Source organism: Trematomus bernacchii, unplaced genomic scaffold, assembly GCF_902827165.1.
Source record: "Trematomus bernacchii unplaced genomic scaffold, fTreBer1.1, whole genome shotgun sequence".
Lineage (NCBI taxonomy): Eukaryota > Metazoa > Chordata > Actinopteri > Perciformes > Nototheniidae > Trematomus > Trematomus bernacchii.
The window spans coordinates 2,209,596-2,223,016 of NW_022987772.1; the positions used below are offsets into that span (position 1 = coordinate 2,209,596).

Below are 13,421 nucleotides of genomic sequence, written 5' to 3' on the forward strand. Positions count from 1 at the left end.
AATCAATCTGAAGCTTCTGTTTTAAGGGATGAGCTGCCAACACTCACGAGCATCACTTACCTACATTTGATTGGTTTTGCTAACTTATAAATGAACTTATGAGGCAATGAACCTCTACTGAGGGGCCCAGCCCTTCGTATATTTTTCTGTATGTGGCCCTCGGTGAAAAAGGTTTGGCCACCCCCTGCTCTATTTACTAATTACTCTTCTTTGTAACTCACTTTTTAAATCGGTTTCAATCAATGTGTTGGAGTCAGTTTCCCACGGTTACTGAAATCTGCCCTTTAAATGTCTGCCTTTGACATTTTGAAACACACACAGTGGCGTTTTTATATGTGCAAAAGTGGAGGGGCACGAACAACTTAGATGTGTATAGCTTCTGGTGCTTTTTTAAACACGTAAACAAATAGCTGTAGGCTATCCGTGGTTCTGATAGAGAGAGAGGGGGGGGGGGGAACACAGACACTCATCACGAGGTCACAATATCAATGGATCCAGCAGAGCAATAGCCTACAGGCAAAACACAGAAGATCAACAAAAGATATGACATCAAATGAACTTACCAAAGCTGAAGTAGAGGGTCAACTTCATTCATTTTCTTTCCTTGTTACTGATTGTAATCGCTATACGCTGCTCTCTCTCGTCCCCTCTTCACAACTACACTTTTCGCGGCACACGTACTTACAGCCAATCAGCTCTGAAGTATGAGATGACGTTTGGTGGGGTTGCCAGCACTATGCCCCACCGGTGATTATTTTGTTGCCGCACACATTGAATAGAAAAAGACTCTGAGCATGCGCAGTGTAGTTTTTACAGAACCCATTCACTTTGACAGAGAGAGAGAGGGGCTAGATCGGGGCTTGACCCACATCGCTCAAAACGGCTCAATAGGCACACTGTAGACACTAAGTAGAAGAACGCAGACTAAAACAGCAATGCACAGACGAATCAGATGATTAAACATGATCTTAACATATATTTGAACATATATTCTTTTTGCATATTTTTGGAATTATTATTATTTTCATGACTTTCTGCTGACACTAGGTGGGGCTGCCCCTGAGGACGAGTCGCCACTGAACACACATGTCTTTCTTCAAAAAGCACGAACCAGTTACTCAAAAAGAAATATCTGAGAATCCACTCATTAAAACATGTATTTAGCACATCTCTGCACACGTCTCTGCACAGCCCTCCAATTTAAAATATAACACAAGGTAGTCTGTCATATATTCAGTGTGTTATAGAGCAGGGGTGTCCAAACTTTTTTCTCTGAGGGCCACATACAGAAAAATATTCGAAGGGCTGGGCCGCTCACTAGAGGTTTATTGGCTCATAAGTGAAGTTATAAGTTAGCTAAACCAATCAAATGTCAGTAAATGATGCTGCAGCCTACATGACAGCTTTCCATAGGGTTTCATTCATTTTGTTAGCAGCTCATTCCTTAAAAGAGAAGCCTCAGATTGCTCATCATAAGAGGAAATAGGAAGGGTCGTTATTTCAATAAGTTATTGGGCTCTTATCAACTTAGATTTGTTAGAACATATTTGTAATTGACTGAAAGTGGGCTCATTAACACATGAACACTACTGTGTAACATATGTTTACAGATATATTTAAGAAGTACAATACAAGACAAGCTCAAGTTTCATTTTGTGGGCCGCATGCCATTATACTTTTTGCATTTGGCCCCCGGGCCGTAGTTTGGACATCCCTGTTACAGACCAAACGATTAATAAATAATGAAACATAAGCATTAGTTGCAAAGGAAAGTCAGATTGGTGCATCCAGACAGTCTGAACAGATAGAATGAATGCATGTGCTCTGTTTTATATCACATCAAAGTTAATATCATTGGGTTTTGGACTGATACGACGACACGTTTAAAGACACCACCATTATGGATTTGATGATCGACATGTCCACACATGTTTTACATAGACTCACATACTTTCAAATACCTCAGGCAGTTTCATCCCACAGGCAGTAAGACTGTTAAACACCTGAGCTCTGTGAAGAACATCCATAACATTCATCTGTCATCTTGCAATCTACTTATTTATATAAATAGTTATCACCGCAATAAACCGTATTTAATTTGGTCTTAATGTACATTATTTCATTTCATATTCTGTTCTTGTACATATTCTATTTACATGTATATAGACTTCTTGCTCTATTTTGTATGTTATTGTATATGTTGCATTGTTGGAGGAGCTCAGGTCAGAAGAATTTCATTCATTTTTTTTCTTTAGAAATCCACATTTCAAGAGAAATAGAGAAACTGGGATCGACGCTAGGCAAAAAAATACCGACAAACATCTTGATAATTGATTAATCGTTAAGGAAACTGCTATTTGAAGTCTCTAAAATCTAAACAACGTGCTGTTCACTGGGTGTTATATCAGATCACAGTGAATATCTTTGGGTTTTAGTCTGAGAAATCCACATTTTGAGAGAATTTGAGAAACTGGGATCGATAGTAGACAATCGATCCCAGTTTAATTATGTTACGCCCAGGTCTAGGGGAACCTAGGCGCAGCATAAAGTTGCACTGTCCCCACTTTTCCCACTCCCAAGAACATGGAGGCCGAGACAGAGAATGTCGTTTGGTAAATGTAATTACCAAAATGATTACAAAGAGGAGTAACAAAACCACAAAACAAACAAACCTTTTAACACAAAACTCTTACCTAACGAATGAGAAAAATAAACGTACAGGCTTCTTACCTACTCTAACGTAAAAACAGGAGAAAACAAATTATCCAAAAGAAAAGGGTTTTGCACTCCTGAGAAAAATAAAGCGTGTCTTCAAAGACAGGTAAAGGAGCTTTTCTTTCTACAGTCTCACAACAGAAGAGAAGGACCGGTATACGGTAATAATAGGTACACAGCACCACAGGACAGATATCTGAACGCAATGTGTGTTGGGAGAAGTCAAGTCAAAATACAGACAATTATCTGAATACTTGATTCATCGTTAAGGAAATAGCCACTACTTCATTATATATGTTGCATTGTTGGAGGAGCTCAGGTCAGAAGAATTTCATTGCCATGTCTACACTGTAGCTTTGTGCATATGACAATAAAACCTTAGAGTTTGAACGTCTGCACAGCCTTCTCTTGATAACTGGACTCAAACTCACACTGTACATTTCACATTTATATTCAATCTCATATTTAATAATCCAGTCCTGGCTAAATTAAAGTATATATCTAGTCTTTTAATTTCTCTAATGTTCAATGCCTTGTCTTTTCATGCTGCTGCAACGCAAACATTTCCCACATTGGGATCAATAAAGTTCTTCTTATCTGATCTTATCTTAAAATATACCACACAGTAGTCTGACATATATTCAGTGTTCCAAGTCTTTTAGTTTTTATGTTTTTTAGGTTCTTTTGTATTTAAATGTATATTTTTGACCTCTTTTTGCAACTTATGGTCTGAAGTTATTTATGTTTGCACCACAATACACCAGAGCTAATCCCTCTGTGTGTACCTGGTGATAAACTTGATTCTGAATTTAGGAAGTTAATGCGTGTTAAAATGTGCAGCAGCTCATGAAGGATATTGACTTCCTCTCATCTGAACATGTCTCCTTCTCCTCTCTCCTCAGGTCCTTGGATGTATAACGAGATGACGATGAGCTCTTCTGATTCCCCACTTTAAATATGTCTATATATTGTTGATCAAATCCATGCTTTCCTGTTGTGTACAAAATGGTGGACCTAATAATAAAGAAACCAATCATTTAAGAACGTGTGTTGTTCTTTTAGTTTTGTATATAAATGCATCATGTTTTCCAAGTTGATCAAATAAACTCATGAATACAAGATTAAAACATAGTTTCTCTATCTTGGTCAAAGTGTTGATGAACCAGTTTGTACCTTTTGGTTTGATGAGCTTCAGGTCACCAGGACTTGCTTTGTTTTTATTTCTGTACTTGGGTACATTTCTACGCTGAAGGATTTTAATTCTGCTCTCTGCAATGAGCAAAAAACGCATTGGTGGCTAAATATATTTGACTAAATATACACTGTAATTAAAAAAGTATTTCCTTATCCATAATTACTCGTGACATATTGCATAGTTATGATATACCCCTGTTCTTTGGAAACAATATACATAAGAAACAAGACTTTAAATCCATATGTATACTATAAGAACTGCAGTGAGTGCATATTTGAGTTGTGTTGTATTTGTTAACACGACTAAAGTACACATTTTAATTATTGTTGTCGATTCACATATACACAAACCAAGTATAAAGTCCAGTCGTTGTTCTAATCAGTATTTACATATAAGTGCTTTGTTATTGTTTAACCTTTTATACATTGCAATAAAACAACACAATGATTTGCTTCTGAACATGAAATAGAAACCTTGCAGACAGGTGTTTGCCCCTCTTTGCTCTTCTCTTCACCACCAGATGGCGACAGGAGCCTGGATATCTGTTTCTTTCTCATAAGCAGTAAGTTGTACCAAAGCCCTAGAACTGAAAGAGTTGCGACAGCGGAAGTCCAAAATGCTTGATCGTCACGTGGTGGTCTCTTTATAGGGCTTTGCTTCAGTCATACTCATACAGGGGCTGTTTCTCAAAGTCGAGGACGCTTCCTTCGTAGGACATGTCCTTCCGAGTCAGGTCCTTCAGAGGCAAGAATCCTTCCTAGCATTCGGAGAACGAAGAATGGAACAGGCTAGCAGGTGTGCAGGTGTGCGTCATATGAGAGGCCCCGCCTTAAATTGAGCGCGATTTGTTTGAAGACTCATAACTGATTTGCGAAGATCGAAGATGTACTTGAGTAACTGTATTTTGTAAAAGGATCATCTCTCCAGGACAGAACCACTAAACTAACATAACACGTTCTCCTTCTGTTTGCAGCCTTGAAAAAGTCCTGGAGGATAAGCAGCCATAAGAAAATCATAAAATCACCATCACCAATCAATAATACAATGTGTATTCATATATCATACTTGATGTCTGCAAACCTCTTTTACACATCTTGGTGCACATTGTAGCATAAACCACAAATATCAAGAAAAGAGGCAAAGTCAAAACAAGGTTCATTTTAATTATTTATTTGGAGGCTCTGAAGCATCCTTCCTTGACATTGAGAAGCAGCCACAGTATAGGACAAGCAATTTAAAATAAGTTTAAAAATAGAAAAGCATTTCCTTGTGTGTGTGGTTTAGTCATGGATGTATAATAGGAACTGGAAACAGCGTCGGAGGCGGGGTCTCGTTCTTTCCTATGAGAGCTGCTCATTGGCGCATGAAGACAAAATGGCCCAACTTTTGAGAGAGCGAAACGTCACAGATTACCCATCATGCCTGGCTCACTAGAATGAATTGAGAGAAAAAATAAATCTAGATTTGGCTTTTAGTGCATTTTATAACTTTAACAACCGAATGATTCTAATAAAAAAGTATCCACCGATTTACAGACGTCTCTTTCCCCATGTTACACAATGGGAAAAAAAATGTTTGGGCCGGGTAACGTCACGGACTGATACGGAAGTTGCAGTACCGCCATTTGGACACAAGGAATATTGGGCACAGAGTCCGGCGCACTTCCTGGGGGCTTGGGTTTAGGGAGGGCGGCGCCCTATCGCCCCCTATGGGCCAGCCGCCACTGGGTAGAAGTACAAAGTAGCAAAGATATTGAGATACTCAAGTAAAGTATAAGTACTTCAGAATTGTACTTAAGTACAATACTTGAGTAAATGTACTTAGTTACTGAACACCACTGGGTTTAATTCACTACCTAAGTATATTGTATTTACATTCACCAGCACCAACAGGTACAGGTTTTTGCAGTTTGATTATACAAAACAAATAAAACTCCAAATCGCATGCCTAGGTACCAAATGCCCCAAAATCCCAAATCTTACCCAGAAGTCAGTACCAATTGGTAAAATAAGAACAAGCCCTTATTTTTGTCATGACCCGGCTCCTATGCCTGACAAAAATGTGAAAGGATGAAATGGATGCTGGTAAATTAAAGTATTGTATGTAATAAAGTAAACATGTACTTGAAAAAAACTCAAGATAACACCAAAGGAAGGCCGATACGGGTAGATGCTCTCAGGAGGGAGTCCAGGAGAAAAGAGAGAAGGAAAGTGGCCTTCGCTCAGAATCTGTGTTACCTTCAAGGACAAGTGGAAACATGTACAGGTAACAAAACAGAGGACTAGACTTCAACTGTCACACACACTCCACAAGGTTTTTCCTCAGCTCAAGTTGAGCTCTTCGCAAAGATACGGGTCCAGCTCACGGAGAACATTGATCAGAACCCTGCTGGCTGCAGCTCCTTTTCTTCGCACCGCGTCCACCACCTCTCGTGCTCCGTCATTTTGGGGTTTTGCTCTGGCCGACGTCATTTCAGATTCACTGATCACTTCAGAGTCAAAGAGTTTATCCAGAAGGTCGTTCAGGAGAGTTGGAGTCACTCTTTGAATGAACTCTGTCCGAACTGAGCGCAGCCTCTGGTTTGCTGGGACTCTGCTCTCTGCTGGGACTCTGCTCTCTGCTGGGACTCTGCTCTCTGCTGGGTCTCTGCTCTCTGCTGGGACTCTGCTCTCTGCTGGGACTCTGCTCTCTGCTGGGACTCTGCTCTCTGCTGGGACTCTGCTCTCTGCTGGGACTCTGCTCACTGCTGGGACTCTGCTCTCTGGGACATTTCTCCGGAACAATTCCTTCCTTGGAACTGGAAGATAAACAGGGAAAATACTTTTGTTAACCAACAATCACATTAAACAGATCTCTTAAAAATTAAAGTAACTCGACATTCCCAGAGGTGGATTCCTGTTCACTTAAAGTTATAATATGTAACATTTCCTCATTAAAATGTATAAAAACTCCTACAACTGTATTATTTATATTTTGTTGAGTTGTGTACAAACATTATTGCAAATGGTTCAGAGAGATGTGTAATTTTAATCAAGGTAACAGTACGTTCATCACGGTCTCCTGTAATGGCGGCGTATCCACTTAAGCATGAGAAGCTGAAGACTACAACTCCCATAATGCCACGCTGTTTCACCACTGCACAACACTAGTTTTTATAGTTTTAGAATATAACAGGTTGTGTGTTTAATGTAGTAATGATGCGCTGCCATGGAGCCTTAATAGAGAATGCTATGAGATGGAGCTTTAGAGTTATCCAGTCTATCACTGGGTCTGAGCTCAGGTGGAGTCTTTACCTTCCAGTGACACGCGACATTTCAAGACTTCATTTCCACCTTGGTCCTTGACCTTCAAAACCACTCTCTCTGTGCTCGTCGTCAGGGAAACTAGAAATGCCGGGTGGTAGTTTGGTCCAAACCTGGAATCAAATCTTTTACTCTGGAAACCAGAAGCAGAAGTTACATGTTTATCTGGATCTTTCCTGATTGTGAATCCACATGCAGATAAATGTGTGTTAATGATCATTGTGTTTCTTTAGAGGAGTATCAGTGACTCACCTGAGGCTGAATGAAGAAGCCCTCAGGTTCACAGTGCACACTGTAACTGTGATCAATGTCCAGCTCACAGTCGGAGGAGATTGGGATGTTCACAGCACGACTGTGTTTTTTAACAACCTTCAGAAACAGGACATTTTGATCAATTTAAAACAACATGTTGACAGACCTGCTCTACAGAGATATAAGAATTACAATCAATTAAGAATAACATCATGAGGACATATGTGAGTAGATTAATTAAAGTGTATAGGTTAGATATTTTTGGATGAGATTCCAATTCTCCAACACATTTTTTTATATATGTATTAGGGTTGTTTACGGAGCCCCTAAAGGCTCATGAAGTATCTTGTGCGCACGATACACTTCAGAGACATGTTTTGTCTATATCTGAGACCTATAAGTATTGATGAAAAACAGTATAATAGGGGACCTTTAAGGCTTCGATTAGGGTTGGACTCCCAAAATACTTCCCTTCAATCTTTCAGTTGTTGAGTGTTTCAACTGAGCCTTTCAGTATTTGCTAACCATCTGATTTGCTGTCGATGTTAATTATGTAACCTGCCATTCATACATTCATCATCACATTATTGATTTAATACTTATGTTATTCTGTAGTTTATATATTCTTAGCAGTTCATGATTATTTCATTTATAAAGAACCATTGTATGTGTTTTGTGTGTGAAGTAAATCAGCCTATGTTCACAGAGTAAACTCAGATTCACAGAAGATGAGACTAATCGTGTTCTCATATCATCTCTCTCAGTAGGGAGCTTGGGGACACAACTTCTTAACGTTTCTTTTTACGTATTTTAAAGTATCAAGGTAAACTTCGAGTTTGATAACCAAAGTAGAGTGTGGCACTCCACGTAAATAATTAAGAATTCATTATTAAATCTGCGTGGGCTCTCCCCATCCGTCTATGGGCGGGGGGGGATCCCCCGGCACTGTTTTTTGAGCACACTTTCTGCGAGGTAAGCGCAGCAGGGTGTGCTCTGTCAGCCGCAGCCCAGATTTCTCCTCGGTCACAACCGGGTTAAAGGAGAATGTGGGGCAGCAGCTGCTGACCAGAAAAGCCGGTCAGGGGCAGTAGGGTGGAATGATGTTGTTGCGCGTATACATCAGGGCTCCACCCACTGTACCCATAGAGTCCAGTAGAGGGCGGAGCCTGTGAGAGATATAACGTTGGGTTACGTATTGTAACCCTTGTTATATTAGCACAGGCGGAGCCCTCTACTCAGGGCACTGTCTGTCCTATATCGCTCGCTGAAGAGAGGTGTAGGATGATAGTCAGGAGGCGAGGCCTCCTTTTATACGGTGTGATGCGTGCGCATTCAGGTAGGCCCGCCCCAAGGCCGGCTACGTCTATAGAAATCTCAGTAGGTGAATGCTTGCATAGAGGGTAGTACCCATAGGGTCCAGTAGAGGGCTCCGCCTGTGCTAATATAACAAGGGTTACAATACGTAACCCAACGTTTCATCCCTCCAATTCTATTCTATTCAGTAGGGAGCCTGGGGCCACAACTTCTCTGTGGAAACAGCTGTGGTTTAAAACAAGCATTTAGGCTGATGGTGAGCACATTACCTCCTCCTCAAGGACGTTGTTCTGCAGCAGAAATACATCCAGTATTTGTTCCTCTCGGCCCGGGGGTCGTAGGAACAGCAGAATTTGGCCCTTTATTCGCCACTTCAGAAGCCTTTTCAATGTATCGATGATAAGGCCAAAGAGAGAGAGGTGAAGCACCTTCACCACCACGTGAGTGTGTGTGACCTCCAGCGGCTCCAAGATGCTCAGGCCTTCATCAGTGATGTGGACGACAGACAACAGGCCGTCCAGGAGCAGCGCTGTGGAGCAAAGAGCTGGTCATCTGTTGCATTGCTGCTAACACAGCTTCATCATCTTCAATGTCACACCACTTTAGCTCAGAGCTAATGTTCATCTAATGTCATTCACTTCGGAGCCTCACTGGGATGTACCAGTTTATATCCTTCACCTTTTATTTGTAATGTTTAATTATTGTTCCGTCCCCCTGTGATCTTTCTGGATGTGAGCGTGCGTAATTATTTTCTAATTTACAAGACTGCTGAAATGTTTGTAATCTGCAGCCAGAGCAGCTTGACTGTGTCCGGTCTCATGTCTGAGTGATTCTCTAGATGTGTGAAGAGTTCTCTAAAGCTTTTAGGGCGTAGTAAGTCTAACTTATAAATGTTGTTGTCTGTTGTTTTGTTTTGTACATGCTTCAGCCAGACTGACAATGAAAATCTTGTGTCACAGGCTTCTCCAACAGAGAAACACAAAACACAGATACACAGAAAAATATAGTGCAAGTAAATAGTAAATAGTAATACAAAAAGAAATAGTTTTAAAAAAGTCAAATAGTGAAATAGTGCAATAAGAGTCTATATGCAAGTTATTGAAATAGGATATATAGGTAAATAGATAAATAATTTTTAAATATTTGTTTAAGTAGCAGCCAGATGAATATTAGGGATGTTGTTTCAACTGTTCAGGTGTTTAACAGATTTTGCTTCAACAGTTCTGGTGGTTAACAGTCTTATTGTCTTTGTTAAACTAGTTAACTTTTGAAAAGTAGTGGATGGTATAAGGTGCTAAACATTATATAAGTGTATTTGTTAACACTGCAGATGTCTTTACCATCCTCTGTCTCACTGTGTGGCAGGTGGAGCTGGCAGACGGCAGCTTCATCAGAACACTTCACGTCGAACAGCGGCCCTGCTGCCTGCTTGCCAGCTGATTGGAGGAGGTTCTCATCCCAAGTGGCCGCCCTGTACAGAAGCTCCGCCTCCTGAGCCATGACGAACACCAGGCCAGTCGAAGCACACTGGAACATACCTGGACCAGGACACCTGAACCTGTAGACACACAAGAGACAAGTTACTACAACAAGCCTTCACTGGCCTGTGTTCTGACTGACAGGTGTTCATCCAGCTGGAGTCTGACCTGGAGGAGGGTTTGTTGAAAGATCTGAAACACCTGATGATTACAGGAGCATCACTGAAGATGTGTCCACATGCATCAGAATGTGTGTTAACACATTTTCATTAAATTAACAAAATGTCTAGTCCAGCGAGGATCTAGACTGGTACAAGAAAACAATCCTACACACAGAGGCATTATCTTATTGATGTCTGCTGGAAAGAGATTGGATGCAATACCTCAAGGTGAAAGACTTGAAATGAAACACAATTAAATAAATATATATTTTCAATGTGTTTAAAATAATATTTGGTCATGTTATAGGATTACCTGTATGAAGACTCAGTTGTGTGTTCAGGTGAGAAGGATTCAGGAGCCTGGAACAAACAAAGTTATTTATTTTATTAGAAATCAAGTTAAGTTCTAGCTTCAACTCTCAACTGCTCCTCTCTCACCTTTCTGTCTGTCTTCACTTCCTGTTCCACATCGGAGTCACCTGATGGAGAGAAGAGGTGACGGAGAACAATAAGAATAAAACTATATCATTCTTGTACTATAAATACCTTTTAAGATCAGATGTATTGTACAATATATTGATGAATGGAGGGTATGGTTCAGTACTCACAGTTCTTCTGTATCTTGGCTCTGATTGGCTCGTCATTTATCCTGCAGGGATGAACACAATCCAACAGTTTGAGATCAAGTTAAAATAATAGTTAGTTCTTTGAGTTAGTCAGCTTCAGAGTCCTGACTGATCCAATGCTTTACATCACATCATATCTTCTCTGCAAACACTACGACTGACTGCCCACAGCTCTCAGCTGCATTAGAGAATTCACTAGGCATTAGTCCAGGAACATAGAAAAACAAACAGACTTCCTTTTTAACTGTAACATCCCATTCGTCTGTTAATGAGTTGCACCTGACTGAAATGTGGCATTGCATTGTCAGCTTGTATTATATTGCTTGATAATAATGAAAGTAAAGAAACACAAGATGAACAAAAGGAGAAACTGCAGACAAATGGTAACATCCATGATTTGTTGTGCTAAGCTAGGCTACGCCTGGAAGGTGGAACTGGAGAGATTCCCCAGTGAGAGGAACCCCTCCACCTCCCTCTGTTTAATACAATACTGCGGAACCAGCAGAGAGTCGAACCCTTACTGACCAGAGAGTCTCCAGTCTGCAGTCTGGATTCTCCAGAAGATCTATCAGCAGCTCCACTCCTGAATCCTGCAGAGCGTTCTTACTCAGGTCCAGATCTCTCAGGTAGGAGGGGTTGGACTTCAGAGCTGAGGCCAGAGCAGAACAGCTGATCTCTGACAACCTGCAGTCTCTCAGTCTGAATAAAGAACACATGATCACATGGTCAGTTTAAACTATTCAGTCAGTATAAGCATCTTTTAGCTTTATAAAAATGTTGGAAGAAGCAAATACTGAATATATGTTTTGTGTTTGATTGGAAATACTTATTAATTGTACTAATTTGTCTTTTATATAATGTAGTGAAATAAAGCTTGATGGAGGTTCAGTTTGAATTATGCAGAGTATAATTCTTATTATAATATTTACATTTAAAGCTGAATATTGCTCTGCCACTGTCAGGGAAAGAAACCACAGAAGAAGAAAATAGACTTTAGCATCAAGATACTCAGTGAGGATCAGGATCATATCAGCCTGATGTCTGCAGCTCCGAGTCAACACAACTCTCACATATTCATCTCAGCACAGAAGTTAAAGATGGAGAACTGACCTGAGAGTCTCCAGTCTGCAGTCTGGACTCTCCAGAAGATCTCTCAGCAGCTCCACTCCTGAATCCTGCAGAGCGTTCTGACTCAGGTACAGATCTCTCAGATGGGATGGGTTGGACTTCAGAGCTGAGATCAGAGCAGAACAGCTGATCTCTGACAAACTGCAGCCCTGCAGACTGAATAAAGAAAACATGATGTAAGTTTAGAAAAACAAAGTTTCAGCTTAAAATATTCAAGGTTCAATAATCTGTTTATAGCTGGAGAAGCAGAGAATGTAGGAGTTTATGTGGACATCCTGACAGGTTAAAAACTGTAAGATCCAGAAAGAGAAAAGAGCTCTCATTAATATGAAAGACAACGTGCTTCACCTTCAATAAAAAGTGGAGACTTCACATCTGAACCTCTGCTCCATCTACACTAACTCATGATGTGCAGCCAGACTAATACAAACCCACTGAAACTGATTCAACTCAAGATCACAGTTTACAAATATGACAAATATGTCGGGATGAATTTAGAAATGTGATAAAAAATAAATAGAGAATATTTATTTAGGAATAGTGGAGCCATACATCCAAAGCATCTTCAGTTTAAACTCCTCAGTCAGTATGAGCATCATGTAGCTTCATACAAATGTGAGAAACAGCTAAAACTGAACATATTTGTCAGTGTTTGATAGTTTTAATATAAATATTTAATTATTGTATTCATGTGTTTATAATGTCATTTATTTAAAACACATGATGGAGAATATAAGATGAATTTGAGGTTTTTAGGAGGTTCAGAGGGAATTATGCAGTTAGATTTTTCCTTAAAGAGCAACTTGCAGGTTAGAGACCCCAGTGAATGAATGTGTAGGAAAATGATGTATACACTAGATTTTCAAAAGAATATACATAAATAAACACTACAGTGACATCTGGCGTGGTTTTTGTGAGACATTTTTACTTCCGCATAAAAAAAGACCACCCGCGTGTGACGTCACATGAGGGAGAGCGGCCGGTCTAACGTATTAATAAACATGGATCACAATGCTACTTTTGACACAGAAGTGGTTGAAAATGTATATTCGAATGCATATGATGGACCACAACAGTAGTAGTACATATCCCGCTTCAATCTCATTAGTATGCATAAAAAAGTGACAGGTCACACCTTCTAAGTCCCGCCCCCTAATTATGTTAATGACCCCCTTTGATATGCTAATGAGCCCCTTTGTTCGAGGTGTTATCGCGTACAGGTGTTACATCCTCACCGGTAGCCCCCACCC

General features: G+C 40.2%; 2 protein-coding genes across 4 annotated transcripts in view; one reads left to right on the plus strand and one right to left on the minus strand.

Annotated features, from left to right (window-relative positions):
- LOC117496977 (protein FAM219B-like) overlaps positions 1-13,421 on the plus strand; it is an 81,129-nt gene that overhangs the window by 12,899 nt on the left and 54,809 nt on the right. For 2 of the 3 annotated variants that reach the window (XR_004557334.1, XM_034148859.1), the window contains one exon: positions 3,618-3,756. The exons of the other annotated variant lie outside the window; for it this stretch is intronic. The gene's annotated coding sequence lies outside the window, so the exon portion shown is untranslated. Of the gene's footprint in view, positions 1-3,617; positions 3,757-13,421 lie in introns of those variants that run through there. 3 annotated transcript variants of the gene reach the window in all.
- Positions 5,065-13,421, minus strand: part of LOC117496971 (protein NLRC3-like) — a 44,478-nt gene continuing 36,121 nt past the window's right edge. The window contains exons 9-18 of the mRNA XM_034148843.1: positions 12,154-12,327; positions 11,569-11,742; positions 11,026-11,066; positions 10,856-10,896; positions 10,731-10,777; positions 10,119-10,336; positions 9,048-9,307; positions 7,465-7,581; positions 7,204-7,345; positions 5,065-6,707 (exon numbers count right to left, since the gene is read on the minus strand). Coding sequence (XP_034004734.1) covers positions 6,232-6,707; positions 7,204-7,345; positions 7,465-7,581; positions 9,048-9,307; positions 10,119-10,336; positions 10,731-10,777; positions 10,856-10,896; positions 11,026-11,066; positions 11,569-11,742; positions 12,154-12,327 — 1,690 coding nt within the window. The 3' untranslated portion in view covers positions 5,065-6,231. The remainder of the gene's footprint in view (positions 6,708-7,203; positions 7,346-7,464; positions 7,582-9,047; positions 9,308-10,118; positions 10,337-10,730; positions 10,778-10,855; positions 10,897-11,025; positions 11,067-11,568; positions 11,743-12,153; positions 12,328-13,421) is intronic.